General features: G+C 42.4%; 2 protein-coding genes across 2 annotated transcripts in view; one reads left to right on the top strand and one right to left on the bottom strand.

Moving 5' to 3' along the window:
- Nucleotides 1–13,717, bottom strand: part of hip1rb (huntingtin interacting protein 1 related b) — a 30,034-nt gene extending 16,317 nt beyond the window's left edge. The window contains exons 1-5 of the mRNA XM_048243892.1: nucleotides 13,235–13,717; nucleotides 1,679–1,742; nucleotides 1,150–1,292; nucleotides 810–866; nucleotides 527–613 (exon numbers count right to left, since the gene is read on the bottom strand). Of these exons, the coding sequence (XP_048099849.1) occupies nucleotides 527–613; nucleotides 810–866; nucleotides 1,150–1,292; nucleotides 1,679–1,742; nucleotides 13,235–13,318 (435 nt within the window). The 5' untranslated portion in view covers nucleotides 13,319–13,717. The remainder of the gene's footprint in view (nucleotides 1–526; nucleotides 614–809; nucleotides 867–1,149; nucleotides 1,293–1,678; nucleotides 1,743–13,234) is intronic.
- Nucleotides 13,718–16,579: 2,862 nt separating this feature from the next.
- On the top strand, nucleotides 16,580–21,352 carry LOC125294679 (E3 ubiquitin-protein ligase TRIM16-like). The gene is given in 7 exon segments (XM_048243598.1): nucleotides 16,580–17,407; nucleotides 17,410–17,543; nucleotides 17,966–18,061; nucleotides 18,307–18,540; nucleotides 18,741–18,900; nucleotides 19,410–19,469; nucleotides 20,382–21,352. Coding segments are annotated over 7 exon segments (1,653 nt in total). The 5' UTR covers nucleotides 16,580–16,956; the 3' UTR covers nucleotides 20,900–21,352.
- Nucleotides 21,353–22,394: the final 1,042 nt, after the last annotated feature.

Here is a 22,394-nt window from a genome sequence, read left to right as displayed (position 1 = left end):
TGGGTGTGTTAGACACTTCATACATAGCAGAAAAGTTTAAGAAATCTGCCTTTGCAATAGATGAATTATTTCCAGAAATGTTGTACTATCAGCTGTTTTTCTCCATGCTGAAAAAAGGTTGGGCTGCTTAGACAGAAAGTGAATTGAATATGTGCTGACTGACTCCTGATCCAAAAAAAATGCAGAGGGCTTGGGATCAAAGGTGTGTCTAACTGGTTTGATATCAAGGGTTTACAAGAGCATAAATCTAAAACTAGAAAAGAGCTGCTGACATCCATACTGACAGACAAGATACCATATCAGCACCACAAGCATCACAAGTCACAGGATCATAACATCATATGGGCACTGGGCATCTTGCTAGTCAAGATTATACTGGGGACTTGAGTTCCAATCCCATGACTGGTGGTAATGACTCTTTAATGCGTACCCACTGCTGATGCAGTAACGCTCACCACAGTGAACACAAACCAAAACTGTTCCTGGACCAGTGGCTCCAGGATGGGAGTGTGGGTGGGGCTCTCACCTTGGTGTGGAACTCCATCTTGGTGATCAGGAGCTTGGAGTAGAGGGAGACCAGTTGACCGTAACCATGGCGGTCCCTCAGGTTTCCCTGTGAAAGAAAAAAATGGAGGTCAATCACAACAGTAGAGGGGCAAGGACAACATACATGAGGGAGCGTCTCATCTCCACATTTGGCAGCTAAACAACCAGCCAACAACAGGAATGATGAAAAAAAAAAGTGTGCTCTGTCACCACATACACACATGCACGCACACACACACACACACACACGGTCAGAAACTCACCCACATTACTCCTACTTCCACAATACTGCTGTGATGCCTCATGCAATCTTGTAAACTCTGGAGGACAGGGAGAGAAGCGTTATCATGGATACAGAGAGAGAGAGAGAGGGGGGGGAGGGAGAAAGAGGGGGAGAGAGAGAGAGAGAGAGAGACAGAAACAACAAAAAGAATGAGTAGGGAAGAGAGAGACAAGGTAAGAGAGGTAAGCTAATACGTATTAATGCGTTTTCAGATGATGTAGAAGAGAATGTTCTGAAAAAGTGAGGTAAGAAAAGAGAGGGTACGAGAGAAGGGAGAGGGGGGTGAGAGAGACGGGAGAGGGGGGCGAGAGGCGGCGTACGTTCTGGTGTCCATCTCGTAACACTTTGTGGAGCACGTGGCAGAACTTCCAGCTGAGGATGGCACTGGAGTGCAGTGGGAGGCCCAGAGCATAGGACCAGAAGGTGAAGGCCCCCTTCTCCCTGTGCGTCCCCAGGATGATCCCTACACACAGCGTCAAGGAAACCAGCACAAACACACACACACACACACAAGTACACCAACACACACCCCCTCACAAGCTACACACCTGCACAGATCCAAAGGGAGGAAGGGAAACTGAAAAAGGACTAAAAGTCTAAATCCTTCAAGATAAAACTAAAAATAGCAAGACAAAGGCAGAAAGAAAATAATTTCCCAACAGCATGTTAACACAAACATCCTTTTCACTGCTATTGACTCATAATGTGATGCATGTCTGTGAGGCCGTGTGTGTGTATGTGTATATGTGTGTGTGTGTGTGTGTGTGTGTGTGTGTGTGTGTGTGTGTGTGTGTGTGTGTGTGTGTGTGTGTGTGTGTTTTTGCAGGCTCATGTTCCTCTGAAGGATACTGCGGGCATGTTTCTCCTTCACCGGCGTCTCTGTGGAGGTGATGGCTTTGCTGATGCTGCTGAGCTGATAGAGAGATAGAGAGATAGAGAAAAGAGAGAGTGAAAGAGAGAGAGAAAAGAGACAAGAGAGGTTAGACTTGTCTAGCCAGCTCAGGGGTCAGCAGACGCAGAGTGTTTCATGTGTAAACAAACACACCCCATGTGAGTCAGAAGAGACACCTCAATCACACCTTAGCACAGTAATCGCATCAAAATAAATCAACTAACAAATAAATAAATAAATAAATAAATATATAAACTACCTAATTAACCTACCGTAATACAGTATACATGACTTCCCATCTAAGATTGACCATTTACTTAGAAGATTTCCTCCAAGGTCACAAAAATGACAGACATGTGGTAGGGTAGGGTATACATTATAACCGTGTGCTCAATGTTCATTGGTCTGCTGGCATCTTGTTCTACCAGCTACAATCAAGGAAACACATATTTTTTTCCGGTTGAAATCGGAAAGCATACTGTGTCATACTGCCACTGAGGATCTCACATTCTTGACATAGTGTGAGAGCCGACATCACTGAGAACACACCAGCCTCCACACCAACATTAAAATACAACCTCAGGTTAATGGGCCTCTCCCAACTGCAGGTTGCCTATGGCCAGTCTAAAAGGGTAAGAAATATGACTCATCCACTCAGTTGCCAACTTCAGTTTGAACAGTTCAGTTTGGAACACTGCTAAATGTCCTGAAGTCCTGGTGCATTAAGACATGTTGAGCGATACAGAAAAAGTGATCAAAACAACATGCACAGATCAGGCAGCAGGCTAATGGTCAAAGCTGCTGGTCTTGGCTGCTTTGATTATTTGGGTGTGGCCAGGGGACACACACACACACACACACACACACACACACACACACACAGGGCTGGACTGGGACAAAAAAAAATCAGCCATGGCATATTTGGCCCAAGTGACCTTCCAATCAGTCAGGCACACCCACTAATACACAATTCTGCACATAATCTCGTACAAATACAAACAATTGTAAAAGAGGCTCTGCTAGAATTCAAAGTATAATGTCAAATTATTCAATAAAACTATACAATCCTAAATTGGTAGCAGCACCAAACAATTACTGTATGTGTAAAGAGCTAAACTGTGTGAGGCCTAACTGTAATCTATTACATCTTATAGGATATATATATATATATATATATATATATATATATATATATATATATATATATATATATATAGGACAACTTAAACCTAACACAAAATAAATATAGACTTTTAAATATTGCCTGTTGCTGTAAATATAGGGTTCCTACAAATGTAAGTTCTATGACAAATGTTCTATGACTTTTCCCTGACTTTCATGACAGAAAAACCTGAAGTTTCATAACCAATGAATGCTACATCTTTCTATCTTTTAAAGCTGGAAATGAATAAATGACCATTATCGTTACTGGCTGCTTAAGTGGTTGTGGTTAGCCCTACCTTGTCTTTTCAATGCCCATTCATTAATTTCCAGCTCTGCTTCATCTACATCTCCTTCATCTTCTTCAAGTTCAACCTGTTCCTGACAGGGTATTTGCAATATTAAATAGTTGAAGCTTCTACATTGGTGTTATTTTTTTTGCACCACTGGCACCACCGGCCTCTGCCCTCCGCATCTTCAACGTATTCAACGCTAGGCTACTTCGAGTAAAAATGTGGTCTCTTAATTTTGAATATGAAAACACATTTGAATGTCACTCAGCAACCGTAGGATGACATCAGAAAAATGTGCAGTGCTCTCTTCATTTTTTTTCAGAGCTATAAATAGAAAGCAGATATCCTTAGCCATATAGTCCTAATCCATGAATAGGCTCATGGTAGTTGTAGTACATTAAGCAAGCTCTTTTGTCCAAAGTGATTTACATACCATGTAATACACAATGTATAGTACTCCAGTCTTACTTAGAGAAACATACAAACAGAAATCCTCATAGGTGATAAATAGTCATATTGGTCTACAGTATCGGTATACAGTAGCTACAGTAAACACAAGCTTTCCCGTTTTTAGTCCAAGCAGCACTCTGCACTCTGTTGAATGGGTGACCCCTCTGTCGTTCGCTGCAGTAAAGTGATGCACAGCTTCACCAAGAATGACTGAGGCCTAATGAAACATCTCTTCATCAGCACACTGCTTCAGCCTCCAGGAGAAAAGAGTCAGGGAACACTCCTTCAGGAGGATAACGTCCAGCAGTTTAGTCTTGACCTCTGTCTTAGTGGCTGAGGGAGTACAGGAGAATGACAGGCACTATGGGTTTCAGAAAGAAAGACGTCAGGCAGGAGTGTCCATGGCTTCCTGCACTACACACAGTGAGCACAAAACACACCACTGGAACAGAACCATCTGAACCAAGAAAAGCAAACTCAAAACACAACCACACACAAGCCCAGCTTCTCCCTCTGACTCAGACATTCACATATGCACTCACACACTCATGCACACATAGTCACACTCACTCTGAAAATAGCCTCTAATTAAAACTGCCCCAGTAAAGCATAAAGCTCAAAACTGACCTAGCTGTCTGAGCTATCAGACCCCATACAAACTAAAACACAAAAAGATGCCAATTGTTCATAAAAGGAAACAGCACAAGAGCTGTTACAGCCGCTTTCTTTTCCCATTCTGCATAGAGCACTAGCATCCCATTCTGCATAGAGCACCAGGAGCGGCATCCCATTCTGCATAGAGCACCAGCATCCCATTCTGCATAGAGCACCAGCATCCCATTCTGCATAGAGCACCAGCATCCCATTCTGCATAGAGCACCAGGAGCAGCATCCCATTCTGCATAGAGCACCAGCATCCCATTCTGCATAGAGCACCAGGAGCGGCATCCCATTCTGCATAGAGCACCAGGAGCAGCATCCCATTCTGCATAGAGCACCAGCATCCCATTCTGCATAGAGCACCAGCATCCCATTCTGCATAGAGCACCGGCATCCCATTCTGCATAGAGCACCAGGAGCGGCATCCCATTCTGCATAGAGCACCGGCATCCCAACACTGCATAGTTAGGAACTGGAACTCTATGATTAGGAAGATCTGGGGGTATTTTACACAACAAGATTATAGAATGAATTAGCTGAATTAATTAATTATCCAGGGCACACGTTTTAACATGTAATGGTCCATTCAGATTTCAGTGTTCTCTGGACTGACCCACTGTTCTGGAATCAGTATAGAGTACTGTAAGTCTTGTAGCGTAGTATGTAGTCAGGTCAATATGTAGTCTGGATCTGATGTACAATGCCTGTTCCTGACAACATTCTTCCATTCCTCAATAAGTGAGCATTTACATCATGTTTGTCTACGTGTATGAATGTGCATGTGGGAGGAACTGTAATTGAGGAGGAACTGTGTGCATGACTGCTAATGGTTCATTCATGCAGATCTCCATTCAACTACCCTTCCCCTACCTCCTGTCTATTGCTCTACATGCTGCATATATAAACTCTCTCTCACACACCTCCCCGATGAGCAAACCGAAGTATTCACATTAGAAACACAATTTGGCTGTCACAGTCACTCCACAGCCAAACAACACACAGCGACACAGACAGACAGAAACACAGACACACAGACACAATCTCTCAATCTCCAATCTTCAGAAAAAACACACTGTCAAACTCACTGACTAACTGACAGAGACAGTAACAAACACCTGTTGTCTACTTCCCTCAAATCCCAATTCCATAAAATGACAGACATACACCCACACATATGAGCAAATAATACAGAGGCATATACACATTCTCATCTCCAACTATGGTGAAGTTAAGGCCCCTCATCAAGACAGCAAATAGGTCAAAAAAGTGATGAGGACAGAGGTACAGGAAAGGTACTGACGAAAAAAGAGAGAGAAAAGACAGCGCTCCAGAGTTCTAGAGACAGAACAGAAGAGAAGGCCATAGCGAGAGAGGAGTCTCGGTGGGGCTGGAGGCTCATTAGTGGCTGTGGCATGGGTAGAGGTATGGGCGGCTGGCACTGAGGAGGGGGAAGGGGACGGATCTGGACCAGAAGCCCAGGACAATGTGGGGATTGTGGGGAGAGAAAGGCAGTGGAGCTGGGCAGTGGGACGGGGCCTGGAGCTCAGCCAGACACTGGCACTGAGAGGATGACAGATGGCCAGTGAACCCCACTGCTACAGGCAGACCAGCCATCCGTCAGAGAGAGAGAGAGAGAGAGAGAGAGAGAGAGAGAGAGAGAGAGAGAGAGAGAGAGAGAGAAAAAGCATGTGAGAGAGAGGAGAGAAATAGAAATGGTCAGTGGGTATTGGGACAAAAAGGAAAAAGATGGACAGGAGGTGGATGCGTGAGCGCGGGCTGAAGGCCGAGGGCTGAGGGTGCCAATGAGGAGCACAGAGAGAGGGAGAGAACGTGAGAGATGGCATAGGGAGTGAGCGCGAGAGAGAGCTGGGGGAAGGGCGAAGGAAAAGAGGGCAGAGGAAGAAAAGAGAGGATAAGAGGGGGGCTGGTCTCACATGACCCTGAACCGGTTGAGCAGGCCGCCTTGCTGTAGCAGGCACACAGCAGCAGGCAGCAGGCAAACACTTTTCCTACATCACTGCTGGTTCCCATTCATTTCACCCAATACATCAGACACACACACACACACACACACACACACACACACACACACACACACACACACACACAATCTCTCCTGCCTACACACACAATCTCTCCTGCCTACACACACACAGCATACAAAGATAACAAGGCACAACTGATAAGGGAAATAAGCAGGTCACATTGGTCTTTACCTGCTAACAGCACATGGTAGCCCGAGACAGCTGTACTTTCAGAGTCAGACTAACAAGCAGATGGTCTTAACTGGAAGTTAAGTGGGCCAGACATGCTCACCCAGACAAATCTTACTACCAGCCTCTCCAATACAACGAACAACAGACGAATAAAGAGAGAGGTAGACAAAACAGGAAAGTGAGAGGAAAAAAAAGAGATCACAAGACCATGAATAAGTCAGTGGGTCTTGGACAAGGATTGAGGAGGAAACTATGGCCCTTGGCCTACATGAGGTTGACCTGCTTCGCCATCCAAAGGCCCCACTCCCAGCATGACTCAGCTCAGGTTCCCCGCCTTACCGGAATTTCACGGGCTTTCAGCAGCTGGTCCAGATGCTTTGACATCTCCCTGTAGCGATGAAGGCTAACCTTGAGAGGCTAACGGCTAACTGCTGTGAGCTATCAAGTAAGAGTTGAACGCATTAGCCTTGGAGCTATAAGTTAACAACTATGGGCTAACGTGCGGAGCACTCTGCACTCATCCACGGACCCCGAGCCTGTGTGTGAGTGAACAGCGCCTGTGCAGCCAATCTTTATTGTGCTCTCTTATCAGCTTAACTCAATAGACAAACCCCTACTCCAACTGTGCCAGTCAAGGTCAGACAACGGCCTGCGTAGATAGGTGTTACTGCTGCTTTAGCAGTAATTAGCAGCACTCAGGGGTAAATTCATACAGACAGAACCAAAAAGACACACATCTGGTTTTGATGAGGCTAGTGTATACACCAGCAGAACTTATCTGCTGATGATGGAGTCAGGCACATGGCAGAGGTTCAGCCACAAGGCTGGGCCACACAGTAGGCCTCTGCAAACACATACCTGCCCCATGCCCAAACAAAACAACAATACTTTCCTCCACACCCACAAAGCGAAACAAAAGCATTAGCGTGATATGGCAACAAGCAGGACTTGGTGAATATGGAGGACTTTGTGTTTGATGATGAGCCAGTGAGCCTTTCTCTACAGCTGGAATCCTCTCTAGCTAACAATGGAGGCTGTGCATGATTGAGAAAAAAAAAGATATAATTATGAATTACACTGGTTTTGTTGACAGATTAACTCCTGTAGATCTAAGCCTTAAAGTTCACTGGGTAATTCTGTAAACTATACTGAACTAAGCCATGAGGATTATCCAGGGAGACACCCTGGGATGGGTTCACACCCTGGCACCATGCTGTCAGAAGGAATCACAGGCTCCATTCACATTCAAGCCATTTAGACTGGAGTTCCCCAACACATACCTGCTCATTTAGAGCTCATCAACACAGGCTAGATCTGCTCAGTGTGATCCACTGACACTTCAGACTCTTCGCTTGGCAGGTAGGCTAGTTCTACAGGGCACCTGAGGAAAACAAACCCAAAGACATCTCCACAAAGCAGGAACTCTATGGATACGCACAGGCTTGGATACACGTAGACTGTTCACACTAACAATCACATCTGAGTCTGACTCTGACTCATGATGTGTGAGTCATGACTCAGGAGCTACTAAAAACCTATTAACAAAATATTATGCAATGTCTACAGACACAGATGACTTGAAGTCATACACCGAAATAAATTGGACCCACTGTTCTCCTCATGTCAGACCAGAAAGGAACAGAAAATGATACCCACCAACCTGCTCATTGCGTCTACCCTCTCAGGGCATCGATCTTTGCTGGTAAGCAGATTCCACACCTAAAAAGTGAACTTGCTCAGGTTGAAATACAGTAGAGTTTGGGGAGAGGAGGTGACCCATGAGGTCCCAGGGGGTACTGAGTTTCCATTCCCTCACACTCTCCACCACCACCACCTCTCTTCCTTCATACACAATGACCTCACATGGCAACTCACATGCTCAGGGGCCTCTACCAGTGTAGTGGATGGGTATCAATATGGGTACATACTGCATTTAATCATGTAGACACTTCTAGAGATCCACTGTAAATCACTGATGTCAAAGACCGCAAAGGAGAAGAATGGGATTCAGATGAAATTGTGTAACAGGGAAGCTGCTAGGCTAATTCTTACTCTAGTTATGATTGGTATGCTGTATGCACTTATCAACATAATGGTTGTTTCCATCTCTCACAAGGAGCTTCTCTCTCTTTCTCTTTCTCTCTTTCTCTCTCTCTCTCTGAAGCACTGACTGTCAGCTCCTTGCCCTCTGTTTAGTGGCGGGACTTGGTATCCATTACCCGCTGACAGTAGAGTGGGACACTGCTTCAGGGAATAACCTTGACATTGTTCCACGAAAACACATGCTCACACACAAACACACACACACACACACCTTTCTGGCCTCTCCTTCAATGAAGGAAAATAATGCAAAGGACTCAAATGTCAAGGAGAAATAGCCATCAGCAAATTAAATCATTGTCTACAGCATTCTGAGATTGACTTGGCGAATGTCGTAACTCACTTTTCCTCATAGATCAGCCATAACCAGACCTGAGATCAGATAAAGTTGTAGATGACTCATCTGATTACATCTCTATATTACCTAAATATGGCTGAGTTGATAAGGTTACATCTGTCTCTGCAGTAAATTAGTGACAACTGGTTCAGACTAATGAAAGAGACATGCAGAGAGATCAATGTGTTTACAGAGAGAGGAATGCTGATGGAATGGCTGAGACTCAGCTGCCCAATGTTGCTCACTGTAAAGAAACTGTCAGTACTTTGTGTCTAAAACACATGAACAATACTGACCAAAAGGCACAACATCAACCTAATACTAACTGGTTCAGCCCTACGCCTATGTAAATTATTATAACACTGTGTTGATTCAACTCTGCTGTTCTTAGAGCTGCAGGAACGTCAAAGGCTCATCCCAGCACTGATGTCTGGCATGACCAGCACACCCATATATCCCGATGCGCTAATGTGGGCCGGCTAAAGTGCTGCGCCAGCAGTAGCTCTCAGAGGTCCTCCTCTCACACACTCCCTCTGAGGTCATTATCCACCACCTCCACCTCCCAACACACACACAAACACACACAGAAATGAGTACATACGCTCTCTCTCTCACACACACACATACATACACACACACACTTCCTGAGCTGGTAAGGAGAAAGGCAGAGGTCGACATGGAGAGACTGATAGACAGACAGACAGACAGACAGACAGACAGACAGACAGATAGATCAATGTCAGTGACCACTGAAAATCACTCACAGACATCCACTGTTTTACTGTGAGACTTGAGTAAAATGACTTCTACCACCTAATGACAGTAAATGGCAGCAATTGTCCACATCACATTTACAGCAAACACGCTTAGAGGCTTACGCCACACCGACTTTTGCAATCCTTTTAGGCCACAAATTACACAGTGTTGAAAGGGAAAAAACAGAGTGTGTGTGCTCTGTTTGTGAAAATGTATGAAAAAAGTACAAGATAATGGAAGCTCCTGTAATTCACCAACAGTGTAAGCAAGTTGACTGCTGTAAAACTGCTGACAATTACTGTTAAAGAACCATACTGGCCACACGTTAAATTCATGTCCAAGTTCAACACTCTACTGGTTATCATCTCTGTAGTTAGCAGCATTACTCTTTTACACTGATGTGTCATAAGTCATGTTCATCTCAGTAAACCGCGTCCAGTCAACAGGAAAGCAACCAGATCCCATAGCCTTACTCCAATGAACGACATCACAGCTAATTCACACAGCACTATCAGGCTTACACAACTGGACTGGACCAAAATACATAGTGCTTGTTATAGCCACTAGCTGGGTGTATATTTAGAATTTAACATGTAATAGCCACTAGCTGGGTGTATATTAAGTTTTTTTTTCTAAATTTCTACCTCAATCTGGGTGTTGCAGATATTATCCATTGGTCATCTTTTCTTGGATTCTGTGACTAAAGTTGTAGGCTACATCACAGGACATGTTATGTTTGTTACTCAGTGCGCTTGGCTGAGTGAGCGAGATCGGTTTCTCTGTGTGCCTTTCTAACCTACTCTACATGTGAATAGGCCCTGAATCCCCACAGTCAATCCTGAAAACTTGAAAACACCACAGAGGAATACAAAATGCAGTTAAACAGTAATGTCTATAAATACCATCTAAACAAATGCTACATCATGGTTGCTGGCAGATTCAGAACAAGAAGATAGACAACCATGTTACATTTCCTGACTAGATTAAATATGTGGCCTTAAACTATGTGATCTGTACATTATGTTGCTATAATCCTTGTGCTCTGGAAGGCTGTGGCTTAAATAAAAATCACAAGATAATTTTTTTTTAAAACACTGCAAACTACTATCAGGACCACCGATACCGATACCACCGATACACATGTGATGCCCCTAATGTCAAGTCGATGAGACACTGAGAATACAACATTGCTGGTGACGAGCACATGCTTCTGGAGTAAACTGGGCTCCCAACTCAGACACAATTTTTATTGTACCTTATACAAAATATATAAATGAGAGGACATTTAAGATCCATCATTTTTAAACAGCAATCCATCCTAATGACAGTACTGCTATTCATGTCCAGTGTTTCCCACATAATTGAATTGAATTGTGGTGGTTGGTTTGCAGAATTCCCTTGAATACAACAGTTTTTAACAATAGATAGATAGATAGATACTTTATTGATCCCCAGGGGAAATTCAAGAAATTAGCACAGTGTGGTTATGATGCTAACCAGATTTAGTGCAACCTGAAAAATCATTGTGTGGTGGTCAATGTTGATATTGTGGTATGCCGCCACAAATAAGTCAATGTATGGGGAAACACTGCCGTCCTTAAATCCCTTCGTACAGCACATATAGTAAGATGCTTTCCCCTCTCCAGACTTAACACAATGTAGCTATTACCATAGTGTCCTAACACATGCAGGTACAGAACGAAGGAGGAAACAGAGGGATGATGCCTTTGAACCTGCAGGATTTGGTGGACTTCATGCCCTTGTCCCTGTTCCTGTTTCCTCTCAACACTTCACTCCAAGTCTAGCTGCTTATAAATGCTGGAAATGCTGGAAATACTGGAAGGACAATGGACATGACAAAAATGGAGTGTGTGAGTGTGTGTGTGTGTGTGTGTGTGTGTGTGTGTGTGTGTGAGTGTGTGTGTGTGTGTGTGTGTGTGTGTGTGTGTGTGTGTGTGTATGCATATTTAATCACGACTACACTGAAGGGGCTTTTAAGCCTTCTTGTTGAACGTAAACATTCTATAACCATTAAAGCCTTGCCCATCTGACTAGCCAACTGATGTTCCATTCATCTTCGGCCCTCTGGGGAGAATCAGACAAGCTACAGTATCTGCTCTAGTTTCAGTCAGGCAGGTAAGAATACCTGCTGAAGTTACCCTCTGTTTAAGGAAATTGATGGCACCTGAAGACACATTTCATATTTATGCAACACAATTCCCCTTTTTGATAGCATCTTCCAGATTACTTTTAAAATAAAAACCTGTCCGTTTGGTTATCTTTTAAAGAGGTCTGCAACAGACAGACAAAATGGTTAAAATCCATGTCAGTGAGCACTTCACCTTTGTCAAGATCATCTATCCTGACCGGTGTGACATATCAAAAGGAGGTGATTAAAATGCATGATTGTCACACAGATGTGACTAAAACTGGTCACAATAATAGGTCACTAAGGCACCATTTTTATCAATAGCACACTGCCGCTGATGTCAAGTTTGGGGGAGCAAAATTGTCATGCTGACATCAAGTCCACCATATCTGTGGTCCATGAACTGAATGTGGCGTAAAGGGACGTGCACTAAAAAGACATTTCTATTACTGTAAAAACTCTGCTTAAAAAAAAAGAAAAGTAGCCTAACTGTTCTCTTATGTCTGGAGCAGAATCCAACGCAAAATAATTCAGCACGTCGATAATAAGGCCTCAGAGGATGCATTCGGTGGCGGAGGTATGGAGGAAAGGGGAATGCCTTGATCGCCCATTGGACGTCGCTGAGCAATTGCCTAGGCTACTCACCTACCTCGGGGGAAGAACGCGTCTGACCGGTTTTTATTTCGTTAGCATACATTGTCTCACGCAGCAGAAAATGGTTTGGCTTTTATTTTGTGAAATAAAACAGCATACTACAGGCTATAGCCTGCCTAGCGTTGTGGTTGCCCCATCTGTAATGTCAATTGGCTATTTTTCGTAGCCTCCAGCACGTTAGCCAGAGTCAAGCAAGCGCCAACGGAGTCTACTCTGAAGCAAGAGCCTATTACATGAACAGCAGCAGACTAAATGCAACAATATAGCCTATAGCATCCTATAATACACCCAATTAGGAGGCAGACGTCAAAAGAAAATATTTGGTTGTTGGCTACAGTGTAGCTAACTGGGATACATCCAGGCCGCCGCCGCAGAGTTCTAAACATCTACCTGACACCTGAGCTGTGGGAGATGCTGCTAGCCTACATAGGCCTACTGATAGGCTAGCTATACTTCTTTACCTGGAAGATGATGGGGCTGTTTCAACATAGGCCTAACGAGAGCCACATTCACCGTAGAACTAGTAAGAGACAAAACTGGTTTCTGTGATAGGCTACATTGAGGAATTATTTTCGGCTTCTTTTGACATACATTGTGAAGTAGTCTATAGCCTAGGACAGAATAAGCTAATCTATCGCACCCTGTAGGCTAAAGTTACTTATGGAATATCCTACTTCTATGAAATGCACAGTCACTGGAGCATTATTAAGCGAGCACAACGTAAGTGAACACCATACCTGCTGTCTTTCAAAGTGCTCTCTTTCCGCTCCCAAGTGAGTTTCCGTCCTTTTGCTTTTCACCCGCGAGTGTATGGAATTCATCCTTCTTAACTAGTTTGGATTCTGTGGCCTAAGAAGTTCACAATGTGTAGTTTAGGCTATATTTCTTGAAACGTTGCCGATCGCTACGGAATGTAGGAAATCCACTCCTCAGAAAAAAATGCATACAAATAATAAGCAGCGCGTGAAATGCTTGGTAAAAACAACAGGGTAATCACGTATGACCAACGCCTTAATCCAAATGAAGACACTCAATGTATTTTAATCCACATTTCGGAACACGACCATTTCATCACCACATCAGACTGTTGAAGACCGCACATCCGCGAGGTCAATACAGAAAACTCCCAGCGTGTCCATGGTCCGACTATCCTCGCTTTCACTCGAGCCGCTCGAGAGAACACACTCGCGCTTGGCAACGGGAGTAGAGATCAAACGTCAGCTCAGTATTTTGCTACGTCATGCGTGATGTGCACTGTCACTGCCCTCCTAGCACACTGCAGCCTAGTATTGGAATGCAGGAATTGTATTACCGTATGTGGGCTACCTTTTATGGTGACACATTGATAGCCTAATAGCTTATCCAACCATAACAACTATGATTTAAAATTGCACTATTATTTACCTTTCCTCATGGTGAAAATATGCCAGAGGTTTTCTCATTTAGGTGCGTTTCACAGCTCCCTGTACCATCACCCAGCCTATTCCTTAATAATGGAACTGAGCTGGATTATGTCACTTAAAATTAGTTTTAGATTCATTTTGAACTCATCATTCTCGTTTGTAGTAGCTTCTGGCTTGTGACAAACAGATGCAGCATTCTTGGACTAAAAGTCTGTTTATTGCCACTGTCTGTATTTATGAACAGAGCTTGTGTTTTTATCATGAGGATTAAATCTTCCATTGGACACATCAGAGTGAGGCAGAGATTAAAAAACAGAGCCAGACTGAGTCGGGATTACTCAGGAGGCCGTGCCTTTATGCTATTGGTTATCCTGCCATGGCATGGTGCCTTGAAACAGTGCCTGGAGACCTCCTGAAGTGAAAACAAGTGCAAAAGCAAAATTGATCTCACAATCCCCATCAATCTTCACGCGTATGTTTGCATGTAAACATACAAGAGGATTAAAAGAAAAATGAGGAGAGCCCTATTTTTCAGAGACGTAGGCCTATATCCTTATTCTGCCTGATCGGAAAGGAACATGAATGTGTTAGTGCAAGTTCACATGACTCAGGTTTCAAGCACCTTGATAGCATTTTTCAGATTCAACGTCATGAAAACATTACGACAGCATTCACCTCCAAATATTGTTCACTGTAAGTAAAATGTTGCAATATGAGGAGGCAAAATTACAGCAGATTAAAGCAAGTTTGCTACCATGCACAAAATAACTATGAGAGCAGGTAACTCAAACAGCAGTTATCACAATTCGGGAGGCACAGAGACAACACATGATTCATAATGTCAGGTCGAACAGGTCATGTCACGTGTTTCTGGTGACAATTGTGACAATGACTGAGTTCAGTTGGTATGGGGTGGACCACTATCCACACTGCCTCAGAGTAAACGTTGTTAACATTGATTAAAAAGATAATTTCACAGGACCTCTGGCTCAGATTTGATTAGGCATTGTTTGTTTGTTTGGCTGTTTGTTTTGCATTATGTTAGTCCTTGCCTGGGAGCCTGTCACACTCATGCAGTGGAACAGTCATCTGTAGGCTAATCTTGAATGGTGATATAATCTTTTGTAACTTCCTTCTACTCTCTGTCTTTCTGTTAGAACTCAGGAAATCATTGGAGACTTCCTCTGCATGCTTTGTGGAGCCCTGGCTACTTCATGTACAAAACTAGGCAACCTCATTTAATTAACACCTCCTTTAGTAAGAAACTGAAAAAACTAAACATATGACACCTCCTATAAGCGGTAGGTTGCCACCATCTAATACAGATTAAAAACAGATGGGTCTGTTGACATTCAGCAACCACATTACCTGTCCAACAGCTGTGGGAATATAACTATAAAATATCTTTATTACAAGCAAAGCTGAGAGGCACCCCCAATTGCAACAGAAACAATATACTCCACACAAAGGCATATCGAGCTGTGTGCATTCATTTAAGACACTGGTTTTTATTTGGTAGGTATTTTAATAAATATTAAAACTAAAAGCCGTTCATTTCCCAGCCCAGTTCTGATGAGCATAAAGCAGACCGGATACAACATGTCACAAGACTGTGTGGAAGGATTGTGGAAGACTGTGGAAGATTGGAACATCTCTCCCAGGTGAACACATAAATCACAAACCCTCACCCCAGCTACTGGGCAGACTGTCTAACCATGAGATCAAGTTGATGAAGCATAGCCTACTAAGCCTGAGGAGATCATAATGGCAATCCAGCAGTAGTCACCATTGTGCTGAAAAAAAGAGAATAACTGCTAAACGTTCCCATTCATCACTAGAACTGAGGATTGGCCTAATGAAACTTACTTTAGATAAAATCATCAATCAACTGTATGCAAAAATCGTTCACCAGCTATTACTGCTGATTCAGGTTGAAATTGTACATGGGACATGAAATGCAGTCATGTGATCTGTGATTATGTGATTTTCAAGCACAAGAAATATATCCAGATAATTTTCCAACCCTACTCGTCTATGGGACATCTGGATGTCATACTTCATACAACAAGATTTTCCTGTTTGACCACCAAGGTGAGCTGACACTCAGGTTTGTCTCTGTGTTGGGGTCAGACAGGTTTAGGTGTGAGATTAGAGGGACCTTTGTATTATTTTTAGTCTCTCTCTCTCTCTGTGTGTGTGTGTGTGTGTGTGTGTGTGTGTGTGTGTGTGTGTGTGTGTGTGTCTGTGTGTGTGTGCATCTGCTCATGCACACACACACACAGGGACGGAGAGCAGAAGTTGTTTCCTAGAACAGGACCTCTTACATTCCTGCACTGCCCATGTACTGGCAGGTTGACCTGTATCAGCTGCTCCTTCAGAGCTGCAGGAGGCCTATTCACATTCAGTTTCCTCTAATGGAAACTGGGGAAACAGTTGACAGTACACACTACCATCGTTGTGTCTGTTTACAGTTTATTTACATATTCCATAAAACAACAATATTAGAATTGATTATAGAGGCTGAGTAAGAGATGAGAATTTCACCCCAATCTTATTCTATTCCTCTATTGATCAAATGGATTTGTATGCATTACCCCCAAACATAAGGACATAGCACGTCAGTTTATGAGGACATTAAATAGAAGTTTAACTTATAACTTAAGGCAATGATTATAATTCTCTACTCTGTTCATTCATTTTACCCAGTACATAATGAGAATGTCGCCTCCTCCTGGTCATGAAGATGTACTGAACTAAACACTAATGCTAACTCGATTGATTATTAAATATCAAAGATCAGTAAAATGTAAATGTACCTTAGACAATAAATCATGACTGTAAGTGCTTATGAAATGTTATTTCATTTTTGCACATGAGTACACATTTTACAAGACCCTATCCACTAAAACAGGCTGGTATTTGTGCCACATACTGTTTGATAGTTTCACTTTCAATGACAACCAATCAGCAATGACCACATCCTTTCCGTACTTCCTAGAACCAGGAAGCCATATTTTAGGTTCTCTCTGCGTGTGCTGGTGAGTTATAGTTGGAAAATGGCAGAAGGTTCAGCAAAAGACCATGAATTGTTCACTTGCCCCGTCTGTCTGGATCTACTGAAGGAGCCGGTGACTATTGCCTGTGGACACAGTTACTGTATGGGCTGCATTAACGACTGCTGGAATCAGGAAGATGAGAAAGGAATTTTCAGCTGCCCCCAGTGCCGACAGTGTTTCTCTCCAAGGCCTGTTCTGAGCAAAAACAACATATTTTCTGAATTAGTGGAGCAAATGCGGAGGACAGCAAATCAGACTGCTTCTCCTGCAGATGAACATGCTGAGGCTGGACAAGCCGAGTGTGATGTTTGTACTGGGAAAAGACACAAAGCTGTCAAGTCCTGCCTGGTGTGTCTGGTGTCTTACTGTGAATCTCACTACAAAGTCCACAACTTGATGAACCCAGGACGGAAGCACAAAGTGATTGATGCCACAACTAGCCTACAGGAAAAATCTGCTCTCGGCATGAGAAGGTACTGGAAATCTTCTGCAAGACTGACCAGAGTTGTATCTGCTACCTGTGCACAATGGATGAACACAATGGACATAAGACCATTTCAGCTGCTGCAGAGCGAGCTGAGAAACAGGTAAAAAATGAGTCTTTATACCATCTAAAGTCATTAGTAGTTTAAACATTACAAACATTTCCAACAATGGCTCAGATATACAGTATATATCATCTGAATCACCTACTAGTGAATGATTATAGATTCATTTGTGAAACATGAGGCTAGTTTTATATTGTACATCTGTTGATTTTTTTTTCTATATATTGGTCAGAAGCCTTACCATTTTTTTCTATATTGGTCAGATGTGTTGTACCTTGTACCAAAAAGCTGGACATAAAGAATAACAGGACCCTCACTGCCTCACAAAACCTCACTGCCCTTCCACATATAAGCCACATGTTATATCACTGACAGTACTGTGCAATTATTGGCTCTCTCTGATTACAGACAATGGTTGTTATTGGATTGTATTGACTGTATGTTTGTGTTTGTATCCACAGACGCAGCTGGCGGAGACAAAGAGGAAACTCCAGCAGAGTATCCAGGAAAGAGAACTGGAGCTTAAGGACCTGAGGAAGACTGTGGTAATGCTCAAGGTAGGTGGTCATCAAAGCACTCAGATACTCAGAGACTCAGGTATTTTAGAGGGCATTTCTTAATTATTCAGTAATTCAGTAAGATCAATAAGCTATCTGCCTGTGGGCAAGGGAAGAGCTGGTGGATCACATTGCAGTACCCCACCTCTGATTAATTGTTGGCGACTGGCAGTGAACTTCCAGCAAAGTTTGACTGACTGAACTGCTTCAAATGGACCCTTTTGTCTGGGTGTGTGTCCAAGCAGAGCTCTGCACAGGCAGCAATGGGAGACTGTGAGAGGATGTTTACGGAGATGATCGAGTGCATCGAGCGAAGGCGCTCTGAGGTGAAACGGCTCATTGAAGCTCAGGAGAAGACTGAGGTGACTCAGGCTGAAGAACTGGTGAAGCAGCTGGAGCAGAGGATTGCTGAACTGAAGAGGAGAGATGCAGAACTAGACCTCCTTCCACACACTGAGGATCACATCAACTTCCTCAAGGTAACGTCACTGATGTAGGCAGGGTGGTGGTGAGTAACCTACACAGGACACATCTCTGGTTAATTCAGAAAAGATTTCTGGTAGGTCACAATCTGGAAGGTAGGTCACAATCTCTGTGTTCATGCATGTAAATGATTTGGTATAATTTAACTTTAACTCACTTTTGTTTGATTTCCTTTCCCTGTATATATTCTCAACAGAGATTCCAGTCTGTCTCTTCATCAGATGAATATAAAGACCTACCCAGGGTAGTCGTCAATGAAACCCTCTCTTTTGAGGATGTGATGAGATCTGTCTCTGCATTGAAGCAGCAAGTGGAGGATTTCTGCAAGCAGGAAGTCATTAAGATATCTAAAGAAGGTTTGGGAATTGTGTTTCCAGCTTGCTATTTATGTTTATTCATAGCTTTATAGTGAGTTTAGCCCAGTGTAGCCTACTGTACTGCACCACACAACAGAAAATCATACTGAAAATGTACACAGAGCAACTATAACATTATTTCAAATCATGACCCAACCCTAAGGAAGCTTTTACTATGGTCACAGGCGTAGGGCCAGACGATCTCAATGGTACATGTAATGGACAGACATTTTGTTGGGTTATGGGTTATGCCAAAAGCAACTATGAACCGCAGAGTGTAGTTCATTGAAATATACCTTTGAACTGAGTTTCAGTAACATTATACTGTATGGACCCTTTCAAGAGAGTTCCATTATCAGCATCATAGTTGGCCCCACAAGACTTCCGTTTTAACATTCCATATATTATCTTAATGCAGAGGAAGTAGATTGGGGCCCAAATAGAACGTTCAAGCATTGTTTTTGTTTTTATTGTTGAAAGGGTCTATATTGTGTATTCTGTCTCCACAGTGATCAGCATCAGAGCTATTTTGCCTCCTGAGCCAAAGACTAGAGGGGAGTTCCTACTATGTAAGTAGCACACAGTATGTCTATGTCTGTATTTAAAGCATGTCTATGTCTGCATGGGAAAGTAAGAAACGAAATTTAAATTCTTTGTATGACCACAGAAGCCCCTTCAAATCTTAGACATGATTGTTTGTGCTGCTGTAAGAGACAAATCCATGTGTGCGTGCGCACACATACGACATGTGCAGCAGCCCGATGGGATTCACAAAACAGTCTGGTGTTTTTGTTCTGTTCACACTCATACATGCACACACATATTCACATATGTTCACTTATTCACTGGTCGCAGTGGACTGATTAATATTTTAACCAGTTAGATGCAACCAATTGGACTAATTTAATTTAATTATTATTGTAATTTTTTATGTTTTACTTTTTATGTTTTGCCTTTTATTATTTGTTTGTTGTCTTGTATGTCTTGATGTCACAGGTACGATGGCGATTACGCCGCAACGTCCGGCATCTTTTGTCTTGTGTGTCATTTATGTAGTTGCCATGGCACTGTGAATGGCTGCCGCGGTGTCTTTGTGCGCTTTGTTTTGTTTTTGTTTGCCTGTCTCGTCCTAATATGTTGTCTATTTATTGTGTTATTGTATTTTTTTTTTAATTATTATTGTATGTCATGCACATTGAGACCAAAGCAAATTCCTTGTATATGAAAACCTATTGGCAATAAATCTGATTCTTATTCTGATTCATCATCACAACTAAACCCCATAACTCACTATAACAGGCATTAGGGACTTACAGTGAACACATGCACTAAAACAACACAAAGACAAATCATTTCATACATATGTACAACGTTTCTACCTGAATAACTCTGTCTCTCTGTCTGTTATATGTACACATTTTGCCTGTGTGCATACTGTACATTTTTCTGAAAACATTACTCTTCATTTTTTTCCCCCTCAGATTACCATGGCTTCACACTGGATCCCAACACATTATCCAGTAAACCAGTTCTCATGGAAGGGAACAGAGAGGTGGAATGGAATAATTATGCACTACGTTTTAAAGGGCTTGTCCATCCAGACAGATTTCAGCATATGCCTCAGGTTTTGTGTACGGATGGTGTGTCTGGACGATGCTATTGGGAGGTTGAGTGGAGTGGACCAGGGATTTCCATAGCAGTCTCATATAAAGGAATCAATAGACGGGGGCGGGACAGTGATTTTGGGCGTAATAATCTCTATGGCTCTCTCTCTTTTTGGCATAACAATGAACAGACACATCTATCTACCACTTCCAGTTTCAACATAGGTGTGTATGTAGATTACAGGGTTGGAACTCTGTCCTTCTATAATGTCTCTGATGATGCAATGTTCCTTCTGCACAGAGTTCAGGCCACATTCACTGAGCCCCTCTACCCTGGATTTAAGATGTATCAAATGACATCAGCAAAGATTGTTCATATCATCATGTTGAGATAATATAGTGAGTCATATCATCATGATGAGATGACTCACTATTTAATTCTGTTCCTGTACTTTCCCTGTGCATATTTGAGTGTGACTATATGTTTAGAGATAAGAGGGAATATAATGATTTTGCAATGTTTCACTGTTCTGCATGGGTGCATCCCCTGCGTCAGTAACTATCTGCTCTATTGCCAGGTTGACACTAGGGTCTGGTTCAGTCTGGTCTACGTAAAATGGGATGACCAATGCCATGCATCTCGTCAACCTGGAAGGAGGCTACTTAAACTCTAGCTAATTCCTTGTCTAGTTAGTTTGTTTTTCCTACTATTTGCCTGACTGGGTCTTCATTCGATCATCTGTGGTATCAAAATTACCATCACCAGTGAAAATTTCAAATGTGTAGCCAATTCTGTCCAGATTAATTTGATGTTTAAGATATTGTGTCTTATCTATCCAGTATCTACATGTCAATGTTTTTTGAATAAAATAATATTTTAATTGTAAGAGTTATGTTTTTTGAACGTGTTGCTTTACATTTAGTGCAAACAAATCATGTTAGATCACATGAAATAGAATTAGGCCGAACAAATCTTGACATTATGGGATTCGGTTATATTAAAATGACAATGTGAGGGGAAAGTTTTGAACGCAGGTCTATAGCCTAGTAGGCCTACTGTATTTAATAATCGATAAAAAGGAGGCAAATATTTGGTTGGATATGCTATAGTCATGTTATATATGGGACCTATAAATGGGCGCCCCACACAGCTGCTACAGGCCTTACCCTTTCTGCCTGTATACTAGCCTAGAGAGCTACTTCTCTCGATAGAAATATTGCAGAAAGAAAGATTTTGTGAAGTAGGCTACTTTCAATGAAACTTCTCTTATTTTGTAAGTAACAAAATACTTAAAAGGCAGTGCACAAACTTTGTCCATGGTATCTGTAACACTATTCCAGAAAGGGATAACAGGAAGACATTCTCTGCCCATCTACCGGGAGAACCGCGTCACTTGGTCACTGACTGTCTATGGGGTCACTCACTGAGCTCCAGGTGGTCGTTGATGTTTTTCAGCTTCTCAAGCGGAAATTAAAAGAACTGCCTAGCCTATGATATCTCCTAAATTCTGGTCTATCATAAAATATTTGAAGTGATGCATTCTACAGCACAGTAGGCTATGCTACGTTTACACACCAAAGTCTGTTACATTTGAAAACACGAATGCAGGTATTCAAAAACCCTCCCTAACTTTGTGTCCTTCAAAAATGATATTGCTTTATTTTTTGAGTCCTTAAAGAAAGTTAAAAGCAAGAATGCATACCTACAGATTGTGTAACCTTCTTTTGGTCTTGTTATCCCCTTAATGTTTTTGACTATGTATATGTCAAAGATGAAATAATGGATTTTAAAAAAAAGGGAAAAAAAAAAACATTTGAAAACACGAAATTATCTGTTTTTTTGTTGTGTACTGTAGAAGCTCCTCCCTTCACACCGTATCATAGCAACAG

The sequence above is a fragment of the Alosa alosa genome, chromosome 5, assembly GCF_017589495.1.
Source record: "Alosa alosa isolate M-15738 ecotype Scorff River chromosome 5, AALO_Geno_1.1, whole genome shotgun sequence".
Classification (NCBI taxonomy): domain Eukaryota; kingdom Metazoa; phylum Chordata; class Actinopteri; order Clupeiformes; family Clupeidae; genus Alosa; species Alosa alosa.
The sequence above is the reverse complement of the archived record's forward strand: the minus strand, read 5'-3'. Positions and strand labels throughout refer to the sequence as shown.